General features: G+C 33.3%; 1 protein-coding gene across 5 annotated transcripts in view; it reads right to left on the reverse strand.

The window, feature by feature from the left end:
- The window catches only part of LOC111613072 (glycosyltransferase 1 domain-containing protein 1-like), a 34,966-nt gene that overhangs the window by 14,978 nt on the left and 7,785 nt on the right, over positions 1-12,203 (reverse strand). For all 5 annotated transcript variants that reach the window (XM_023354375.1, XM_023354376.1, XM_023354377.1 and 2 more), the window contains exons 4-5: positions 10,436-10,593; positions 8,404-8,443 (exon numbers count right to left, since the gene is read on the reverse strand). In XM_023354375.1, the coding sequence (XP_023210143.1) occupies positions 8,404-8,443; positions 10,436-10,593 (198 nt within the window). The remainder of the gene's footprint in view (positions 1-8,403; positions 8,444-10,435; positions 10,594-12,203) is intronic.

Here is a 12,203-nt window from a genome sequence, read left to right on the forward strand (position 1 = left end):
ATGGATTGGATTGTATATATATATATATAATTTATTTTATATAAATATTATATTATATTTCTTCTATTACACTGCAATGTAATGTCATAAAAAATATATAAGTTTGAAAAATGGTAGAATATCTACACCAGAGTACAGTAACAAAAACACGTATCTATAAACCTTTTACCGGCGCGCATTTCATCACCCTCTACAATAAAGTTACAAACGTTTTCGAACCGTTACGGTTCTTCTTCAGGTAATGATCCCCTAACGGAATGTGCTTTGGTTCAAAGTTGTTAAGAAATACGATCCAGAACAATGTCCCGACCCGATGACGTCACTACGGACTTGCGTGTTATGCATGTTGTGTTCTATCCTAGAGATTTATCTAGTAGGGCCTGCCAGGCTGTTGATAGAGCGATTCCATCCTTGTAGTTAATGCAATTACATTCTTTAATCTTGTTTAGGCATATGTAGACGGCCTCCATCCATCTGAGCTGGTTCATGCGGTGGGTGGTGTGAATGACCTTTGCTTGAGAGAATATGGATTCTATGTCAGGGTCTGAAGAGTGTAAGGCAAGAGCTGTGTTGGTTCTTTCATGGTTAATATCCGCTTTATGCTCTTTGATTCGGGTTATGAGGGGGCGTTTGGTTATAGAGGGTATAGCCAAACATAAATAAACTGAACACAAAAATACAACAGCAGAAAGCAAACCGTCACCAACTCTCCAACGTTACTCCAAGTAGCAACATCCCTATCACATATAATCCAGTACTAAAATCCGTATACAAGGAGATAGCTAGGAAAAAAAATATCCGTATTACATTTAGAAGACGCACTACAATTTTTGATTTGTTACGTAATGGAAAAGACACCCCAGACTGAAATAAGCTTCCCGGCGTCTACACCATCCTATCATTGATCACAGGTATGATAGAAACATTATCTACGTAGGATCAACCAAACACCCCCTCATAACCTGAATCAAAGAGCATAAAGCGTGTAGTGTTTGTTCACTAAGTATTTGTACTTTATCATTAGTTATATATAAATATATATTTTTCGTTCTTGTCGCAAGTTATTAATTGTAAAATTTCCGTTAGGTTTGTACCACCTCTTGTGATGTGGTGGTGCGAGCCCGTGATTGGCCCCTGCCATGACGTAGGTTCCCTCGTCAGGTACGTGGCGCGGAGGTATAAAATAAAATGTGCCACGTGCAGAAAACCCCCGTTCTTCCTGGTTCTGTGGTGCAGGAGTGTTCGTGTCGAGTTGGTAAAGAAGGAGAAGGAACAAAGGAAGTTGGAGAACAAGGGAAGAGTGTGCCACGTGGAAGAGAACTTTATGTGCGAAAACGTAGAGACTTTTCATCGAGCATCAAGATCAGCCTTTTCGTAAGGATAGTCAACTTATTGTTCTTTTCTTTATATTTTTAAAACCTAATTGTCGTGTCGGGAATATTTGTGATTTTTTTTTTAAGTCCTATTGTCGCGTCGGGGATTATCTATCGAATTATTCATTAATACTCTTGTATCCGGACAAGAGGGGTGACAAGAATCCCAATGCTAACCGAAATTCGTGATTGAACCTCAGACATGTATTCTAGAGAAATTAAAATTGTTCAGTGTCCCGTTGATTCGTGTTGTCCTTTCTGTTCTCAAGCTCACACTAACGTACTTCGGTACGCTAGGGATTTACATATGGCGTCCGCGACAGGATCATTTTTGTAAGGACACGCTCTGTTACTGAGGTTCATAGCACGCGTGTACAGTTCGTGATAGTTATTTGCCAGTGAAGTTTTTTTTTTTGTTTTGTTAGTGTAATTGTGTAATTATAATTAGTATTTAATTGTAATGGAAGAACAAGTCTCGAGCGAATCTAATATGGCCGCCACGACAGAGTCCGGGAGCGTACCCATTATCACCGGCTTTATGGGGATGATCCCCTATTTCGCCAATGCATCTACGGACACCCTTGAGATTCATAGATTTTTTATGACTTTAGAGAATGTGGCCGAACTGGCGAAATGGGAGGAATCTGTAAAAATCTCTGTACTACAAGCTCGCTTAAAGGGTGAGCCATTGTCAATCTTTTTTGACTTGAAGGAACAGGGAGTGAATGACTATTCCCGCTTTAAGGGAGCCCTCATAAAATGTTTTAGTCGAAAAGAAAGGGCTCAGAATTACCTTAGCCTATTAGTAAACGTAGCTCAAAAGCGGGAAGAATTGGTATGTAATTATGCTATCCGTGTGAATTCCCTGTTTTCGAAGGCTGCAATCCGCAACGCTAAATTGGGTTCACTTCAAGATGAATTGGTTAAGGATAGTTTTATAAAAGGGCTAGTGCCCGAACTAAGGAAATCTGTTATGCAGAGGCACCCACAAACCTTAGAGGAAGCAATTGAGTTAGCCGAGGCTGAGGAAGAGGTAGAGCTCGTTTGTAGAAAGCGAAGCCTTGTCAGTGAAGTGAGTGTAACAGTAAACCAGGAACCCAGCCAGGTCGAACAGAAATCTAAAATAGACAAATTGGAACAGAAGGTAGACCAACTAAGTGAGTCATTCAAGTCGATGTACGAGCTAGTTAAGGAGAACCAGAGTCAGAGAATTGACCGGGTGGAGAGGAGAAGATGTTTCACTTGCGGAAATGTAGGTCACCTGGCAAAATTTTGCACAAGGCAAAGACCTTTAAACTAAAAAACGGCTGCTTGGAAGGTCAGGCAAGGGGCCGTAGCGTGATTATGACTCTGACCAACGATGTGAGCCTCACGGAACGGGGACTCCCCGTTGTGACAATAAGCATATTAGGACGGGAAGTGAAAGGGCTTCTTGACAGTGGTGCCGAAAGGTCTGTTGCAAGCGAGGAGTTGGTGGATTGGGTAAAGGCTAAGAATGAGTATTCCGTAATTGAGAGGGAAGCGCTCATAAGCGGTATATCAGGGACAGTCATCTGTAGTAAGGAGTCAATGTTAATTTCAATAAATGATGATATGCAAGAATTAGAAATTCCCAGAATGGAATTTCCTGCGAGAACAACCCATGAGTTAATTATAGGGATGGACATTATTGCCAGATACCCAACCTTGTTGACAAAAATACAAGTTGGAATAGGTGCTAGACAATTTGATACCAATCACAACTTTAAAATAAGCATAACAAGGGAGACTGATGATGGTGAACATATATGGGACTTAGACCATCTCGAGGAGAGTGTTAAGGAAAACGTTTTAAGTGTGCTGAAGAAATACCCCACTGTTGTTGCTAGGTCTATAAGGGATGTCTCGGGCTCACGTAATTACGTTCACAGCGTAGAACTAAACTCTGACCAACCTATTAATACCAGACAATATCGTATTCCATATAGTTATTTGCCGGCGCTTAAGCGTAAGGTTGGTGAACTTATTGAAGCTGGGATTTGTGAGGAAAGCGTGTCACCCTGGAACTCCCCTATCCATGTGGTACCTAAGGACTCTGGTGAGATCCGGCTAACCTTGGACTTACGCAAAGTCAACGAAATAACGGAGCCACAAATTTTCCCCATGGCAAGAATTGACGATATTTTGGCTCAACTTGAAGGAAATCGCTACTTCTCTGTCCTTGATTTAAAGTCTGGCTATTTCCAAGTCCCTCTTGATCCAAGAGTCAGACATATTTTTGCTTTTTCGACGCCATGGGGGAAATATCAGTTGTGCAGAATGCCTCAAGGAGGTAGGAACAGTGGTCGTTTTTTTCAGTATATGATGACTAAGGTGCTCGCGAGATTTATTGGGTGTAGTTGCCACGTGTTCCAGGATGACATTGTGTTGTTTTCAAGGAATCTCGATGATCATTTGAAATTACTGGAGGAAGTAATAATCACACTAAGGGATGAAGGTTTACGTTTGAATCCAAAAAAATGCCAGCTCCTAGCTAAGAAGGTTAGATACTTAGGTCATGTTATTGACGCGGAAGGAATTAGGCCCGACCCTGAAAATGTGAGTGCTATAAAAAAGATTAGACCACCTACTAACATCAAGGAAGTACGTAGTTATCTGGGAATGGTAGGATTCTTCCGCACCTTTATCCCGTCGTTTTCCGAAATAGCGTCCCCTCTCACTGAATTAACCAAGAAGGGAAGGAGATTTTGTTGGGATGCACATTGTCAAGAGAGTTGGGATACTTTAAGACATGCCATAGCAAATCCCCCCGTATTGGCCCACCCCGACTTCAATAAGGATTTCTTCCTCCACACTGATGCTTCAGACCAAGCTGCAGCAGCTGTTTTAGAACAAATGATCAATGATAGCCTCGTTCCAATTGGTTTCTACAGTAGGAAATTCAAGGGGGCTGAGTGCAATTACTCAACAATAGAGAAGGAATGCCTAGCGATTTTGTTATCTTTAAGACACTTTAAGCATCTCATTTTGGGGAGAAGAACCATAATCCTGTCTGACCATAAACCCTTGAGTTTTTTGAGAACTATCAATAACGGCAGTCGGCGTCTTACAAGGTGGGTTATGGAACTGGCTGATTATGATATCGAGGTCAGCCACGTAAGGGGAGCTGATAACAAGGTCGCAGACTTCCTTTCACGTAGCATCAAGGAGGTGAACCAATTTGAAATTGATTATAGTACCACAAGGATCCCCATGGAAATAGAAATAACTGAATCACAAGATAGGGATAGCTTGTTCGGGCCCATCAAAAGAGACATTTCTCGTGGGAGTAGTTCAGGAAATAATTTTCAAGGTTATACCTTAGTAAACAACTGTTTATATAAAAACTTCTATTGGAAAGCTAGGAATAGTTGTATTAATAGAGTGTGTGTAGGAGATGATCTTGCTAAGAAACTTGTTAAGGCAATCCACGAGAACCAGCTTACAGGGCATTGGGGTGTGTTAAAAACATTAAAAATTATTGAGAAGAGTTACTTCATAAAAAATGTAAAACGAATAGTGGAGGAGGTTATAAGAGAATGCCCTAATTGCCAGAAACATAATGTACATAAGGGCAAGGCCCCCCTTCAGAGTAATGAAGGAGCGAGTGTTCCCTTCCAAAAAATTGCCATAGACATTATTGGCCCGATCAAAACATCAGGAAAAGGGAATCGCTTTATACTCGTCATCGTCGATGTTTGCACACGCTTCATTGAGGCCCACCCTGTAAAGGATCAAACAGCGTATTCCATTAGCAATGTGATCTTTGATCAGATAATTTGTAGATATGGGATCCCAGAAATCATCATGTCTGATAGAGGAAAAAATTTTTTGTCTACCCTTTTTGTTGATATATGCAGTTGGCTAGGCATTCAGAGGAATATTACAACTGCGTATAGGCCGTGTGCGAATGGAATTTGTGAGCGTGCAAACCGATCACTTACCGAAATGATAGCCAAATCAAGCGAGAAGGATAATGTTGATTGGGATGATTTGATCCCGGCTGCGTGTTTCGCTCATAACAACACATACCATTCAAGCCTTAATGAAACTCCAGCTTTCCTCCTTTTCGGTATAGATCCACGAACTTCATCCACGGAGCTTGTACCGAATGGCATGACAACCGACGAACGGAGGGCATTCCTCCTCACTAAGTTACAAACCATTAGGGAGTTGTCAGAGAAGCAGGCAGAGTCTCGACAAGAGAAAAATCGTAAATATGTAAATAAGGGAAGAAACCTAGTCGTTTTCAATGAAGGACAAAGGGTCTGGGTGCGTCGTAAGGGTGTGAAGAGGGATAAGTTTGCCCCAATTTATTTAGGCCCCTTTCGAATTATTAAAAGAATAAATACTACAACATATAAGGTGCAAGGTTGCAACAAGAAGGACGTAGATACGGTTCATGTGGATCGCTTAAAACCATGCTACGGTTGTTTGCCACCTAAGGAAAGGAAGAGGAGGATCCTACAGCACGAAGGACAGAACATGAACACAGATTTGGATGAGGAGGAGGAATGTGTAGATGTGCGTGAAGTTAGACGACATAATAAGGAAAGGGCGGTTAAGGAAAAAAAGATAGTATCTGAGATGAGGAAGGATGAAGGAGGTAATTCTTACAACCTCAGGGGTAGGAAGGTCGACTACCGGAAGTTACATTCCGGATTGAGTTAAAAGGGGGGGAGATATGTAGTGTTTGTTCACTAAGTATTTGTATTTTATCATTAGTTATATATAAATATATATTTTTCGTTCTTGTCGCAAGTTATTAATTGTAAAATTTCCGTTAGGTTCGTACCACCTCTTGTGATGTGGTGGTGCGAGCCCGTGATTGGCCCCTGCCATGACGTAGGTTCCCTCGTCAGGTACGTGGCGCGGAGGTATAAAATAAAATGTGCCACGTGCAGAAAACCCCCGTTCTTCCTGGTTCTGTGGTGCAGGAGTGTTCGTGTCGAGTTGGTAAAGAAGGAGAAGGAACAAAGGAAGTTGGAGAACAAGGGAAGAGTGTGCCACGTGGAAGAGAACTTTATGTGCGAAAACGTAGAGACTTTTCATCGAGCATCAAGATCAGCCTTTTCGTAAGGATAGTCAACTTATTGTTCTTTTCTTTATATTTTTAAAACCTAATTGTCGTGTCGGGAATATTTGTGATTTTTTTTTTAAGTCCTATTGTCGCGTCGGGGATTATCTATCGAATTATTCATTAATACTCTTGTATCCGGACAAGAGGGGTGACAAGAATCCCAATGCTAACCGAAATTCGTGATTGAACCTCAGACATGTATTCTAGAGAAATTAAAATTGTTCAGTGTCCCGTTGATTCGTGTTGTCCTTTCTGTTCTCAAGCTCACACTAACGTACTTCGGTACGCTAGGGATCTACAAGCGGATATTAACCATGAAAGAACCAACACAGCTCTTGCCATATACTCTTCGGACCCTGACATAGAATCCATATTCTCTCAAGCAAAGGTCATTCACACCACCCACCGCATGAACCAGCTCAGATGGCTGGAGGCTGTCTACATATGCCTAAACACGATTAAAGAATGTAATTGCATTAACTACAAGGATGGAATCGCTCTATCAACAGCCTGGCAGGCCCTACTAGATAAATCTCTAGGATAGAATACAACATGACTAACACGCAAGTCCGTAGTGACGTCATTGGGTTGTGACATCATTCTGGATGGTATTTCTTAACAACTTTGAACCGAAGCACATTCTGTTAGGGGATAGTTACCTGAAGAAGAACCGTAACGGTTCGAAAATGTTTAACTTTATTTTAGAGTGTGATGAAACATGCACCGGTAAAAGGTTTATAGATATGTGTTTTTGTTATATATAAGTTTAATATAAAAATAGAAAATGTTCTATTTTATACAGTTTACAAATGGAAAATGTTATAATACCATAAGAGTATATAATTTTAATTACAGAACTCTCCAAAACTGAATTGGCCATAAAGAACTTTAGCATAAATAACTGAAAACTGACATGAAATATCAACAGATGAAAAATTGAAAAATTGAAGATAGCAAGCTCAAATATCAAAATTTTTGAAAGACAGTCTAAAGCAGGGATGGGTAACCTTTATCTACGTAAGAGCCTTATTTCAAAATTTTTGAACTGGCATGGATCTCATACAAGATAGAAGGGGGGAAAATGTTGGTAAATCAATTATTTATTCATATATAATTATAAATTAGAATAGGTATACTTAATTTAGCTTCTGGAACTGATGTAAACATAATATATCAGAAATATTTGGTTAAATATTAGTCACTGCTAGTTTTAAATTAGTTTCAATGTGAGTCTGTTAGCCAGTTTCTTGTTTTAATTTTTACTAAATTCATTGCAGGAAAAACTATTCACATACATAAGTTGTAGAAAATAACAGTTGAATTTTTGCTGCATACTTCCATTAAGCTGATAAATTGATATATTTATACATATTTTATGTGATGTGGGCCGTAAAAAATATTAATGCAGGCTGTATGCGACCCAAGGGCCGTGAGTTGCCCATCCCTGGTCTAAAAAAATGTAAATATGACCAAAAGAAAAGTTTGTGAGAGAAAAAAATTGTAACTAGCATTCAAATTGCAAAAAGATCGGTAAAATCTAAAATATAATTGTTTAATTTATTATTTTACAAAATTATAACATAAGTCGACCCGTTATAACACTGTTGATTTTTCTGTTTTATATGAATTCCATGTTGTACGAGTCACTTAGATTTTACAAATACGTGAGCCGTTCACAGCCCGGCACATGTATTTGTAAAATCTAAGTGACTCGTACAACATGGAATTCATATAAAACGGAAAAATCAACAGTGTTATAGGGGGGTCGACTTGTATATATGTGATATTTGTATAATCATTATTTTAAAATTAAAGAAAAGTAAATTTAATTAAATGTTAATACTGCTAAAATTAATTTAATAAAATGTTAATACTGCTATTTATTATCTGTTTATAAATATTATAGAAAAAAAGTAGAAATTTTAATCTTACCTTGTGGAATTTCATTTATCCTTTCTTTGCATATATTAGGCTGAAAAATAATGTTAGTATTTGTGAAACTAGCTTGCAAAATACTTTTATGTATTATAAAAATTAAAGCAAAAATATTTAACAATAAAGTAATTTATTTTCTTTAAAATAACATGTAAAGTTATAACTTATTTAAAAAGAAAAAAGACCTTTAAAAAATTATATATGATTATTTTAAAATAAATTTATCAACTTAACATATCATCAATTAATAATCAATATAAAAAATTTATTTATTTATATATAAACGATATTCTTTTTTAAAACACTTATTGCTAGTATGCACATATAGTGACTGAACATATATTATTGCTTTTATTGAGTAACTTGCTGGTACCATGTACTGGCTACTAATATTTTACAACGTTATCTACCAGTATAGTATACTGGCATGCTCTAACTGAAAAATAAATTACATATAAAATTCTTCATTTATTCATAATTTCAGCCTCAAAATCATCATTTTCTTTAAACAGTTGTTAAAATGACAATTCAAAAACTTTTCATTAAAAATCTTGTATAAGAATACATAACAAAAAATATGTTATACATTCTTATAGATGAAATGATGGCAAATGTATAAAAACTAACAGAAATATTTAATAAATAAAATTTTTGTAAAAGTGAAAGTACCTATATCTTGTATATGAATGTTCATTAACTGAGTTCATAACTATAATAAGATACTTTTATCTCCTTTATTAATCATTGTTTCTTAAGAAATAGCTATAAAAAAACCACTAAACTATAAAATAATAAACTGTCACAAATCATGCTTAAAGATGGGTAGGAAAGAAACCTTTTATAGTCAACAGTAAATATTTTCAATTGCATGTTACAGACATACATGAATAAACATTAAAAATGATACAGTCATGAATTTGGGATGTAACTCACTACTCATTGGTTTTTGCAATTTTTAATATCTAAAATTACAGTTTTGATTTAACCCGACACTTACATCCTAAAATTATACTCCCTGCCAATCTTTAAGTTGGATTTGTGACAATTTGCTATTATGATCATGTCAATATAAGCTGTGTCCTAATTACTATATCTGTCATATTACATGAATTTATAATAAAGACATTGCATCAAAATTAAATTAAACATTCTTCCACAGTTTACATTTTTTTTTTTTTTAATTTTCATGTATGCATTTAAATTCTCAAATGCATTAAAATATCATTTCATTTTAAAGAAAATCATTTGAAAAAGAAATTAAACTTGATTCATTTTTTAAATTAATTAAATTTAATATTTGTATTTTTTTCTTGTTAAACTATTGAATAGTAGTAATACATTTAGAAAATTTTGCTTAATTTTCAATTAATTTAAAAAAAATAAACATTTCTGATATCTGTCAATTAACAGATCTAAACAATAGCATCCGTAAAGAAAAATATATTTATAAATGTTCTTAAAAAAATTTCTTTTTGATTTAAGTTTGATGATATAAAGTGAAAAGTATGAAAAGTTGTAAATTGTAATATTCTTTTAATAAGTCAGTTATAAAATTATTGTCATGAAATGCAAATTAACTAATATTTTCATTTAATATGATTATCTTCATCTTTCACATAAAAATAGTACATTAATCATATTAACAATCAAATTTTCACACTTCTGTAAAACTAATATGCAAAACTAAATTAAAATGCTACTAATTAATAAATTTGTATTCTTGATTCTGAAGTTTCAAAAAGTAAAATGATATTAATATTTAAATGTCAGAATTAATTGTTTTAAGCATCCAATGTAAATTAGATCTACTTCACATGAAACTAAATTTTTAAAAATAAAATACCGTATATATAAGTAAAACATTTATCTTTTCAAATAAACAATTTTTTTCAAAAAAATTACGTGAATAAATTTAAAATTAATATGATTTGTAATAGTTTTAAAGAATTATTTTAGTTTGTCATTTTATAACAATCTTATTTAATTGAAATTATTTGTGAAAACTCATAAAAAATAATAAAATACATACCCAAAGATGAAATACTTTTTGAGTCATTGATGATCCAAACGTAATTAAATTATTTGCTTTACAGATAACATTGGTCATTATACCAAAGCATTTCTGATCTCGACTATATTCGTTTAAATCTGTTCCTCCAAAAATAATTAAGTATGGCACCAAACATTCTGAAATATACGTTTAAAAAAGTAAATACTACCATTTACATATACACTTACTATATTTTTTTAAATATCAGTTTTAAAGTTAAAAAAATTTGCAATCCTTCAAATATAGAAACTGTTATATAAATATTTAATTGTTTTGACAGGTGATGCAATATTAAATAAACTGAAATATTTAAAAATATCTGATTTGTTCCAATTAACAAATTATTGAAAATCATACAAAAATTTTAATATTTTTTACATATCTGACTATGATAATAATAACCTTACAAATGTTTTTAGTTAAAATTTTATTTATATTTTGATAGTTTATTATTATTTTACATAATAATAAACTATCAAAATATAAATTATTATTTTACATAATAATAAACGATCAAAATATAAATAAAATTTTAATAATAACCTTACAATTATGTAAAATAATAAACTATCAAAAGGTTTTTATTGTAAGTTAAATGAAAAAGTAAGTAAGTACAAATAAAATTTTTGCCTTCTAGATTTAAAAACAAGATATATTTAAAACTTTCAATTTGATGTATCTGTAAAAGAGTTCTTCATTATATTTTTAGGCATTTTTATACAATAATCTGAAATTTTAAAATATACTTTAATTCAAATAAGAATGTTTAATTTTTTCTATTTTTAAATAGTGTAAACTATTGGTTAGCTAAATGGGAATTTCTATTATTTATTTTGTTTTTTAATAATGTTTAGAAAATAAAATGTTTTTTATATAAAAAAATAACATAAATTGTAAATATTTTAAAATAATATGGTTTGAAGTTAGTTCAAAATATTTATAATTTTTGATATAATAAACGCATTTTAAAAGCATGATTTTGAAAATTTACTTAGTTATAAAAATGTAAAAACTTCAATAGAAAATATTAAACTACTAACAAGTCAATGACTACTATTGATATACTGACAGTATGCAAGGTTGTCTATAAAGAAATCACATCAGTGATACACTTGATTTTTGTTCATAAATTATATTTACTATTAACTGTATTAGACTGTTCTTTGTACTGTATTTTGTTTGTAAGCTGAAAATTAAACTTAGTACATCTGATGAATTTGTCTGAAGTTAACAGTAATTGTAAGATTATGTTTTCAGTGATGATTCTATAGAAAGAAATCTATTCAAGTGGCAAGTCTCTAACATAAACATGTTAATGATGGAGTTAAATATTTACTAGATAAAATGACAAAATTGATTAACATATTTACATACATTAAACTACATCACATTTACTTTCTCAATTATTTTAAAGTGAAATTAATTGTTTTCTTAAATTTATTTGACTAATGTTGGAATTAAAGAACTAAGTAGATGTAAATATTTTCAATTGTGTTATTTAAATTATTTTCAGCTGTTAATAAATTATTAATTCTTGGAAATAATTTCAGGTATATTGAATATTGTTACAAAAATAAAGAAATGTTGTAATTTCTATTATTTAACTTAGTCATGCAAGTCTTGTGTTAACTATTGAAGTGTAATAGAAATGTTTCAATTTTCCACATTAAAAATAATTAAAAACTACAATTATTTTTAGTTTATATTATTTTTTATAAAACTATTACATACATTTTATATATATATA

Source organism: Centruroides sculpturatus, unplaced genomic scaffold (assembly GCF_000671375.1).
Source record: "Centruroides sculpturatus isolate CEXI.00-Female unplaced genomic scaffold, Cexi_2.0 scaffold1591, whole genome shotgun sequence".
NCBI classification, from domain to species: Eukaryota; Metazoa; Arthropoda; class Arachnida; order Scorpiones; family Buthidae; genus Centruroides; species Centruroides sculpturatus.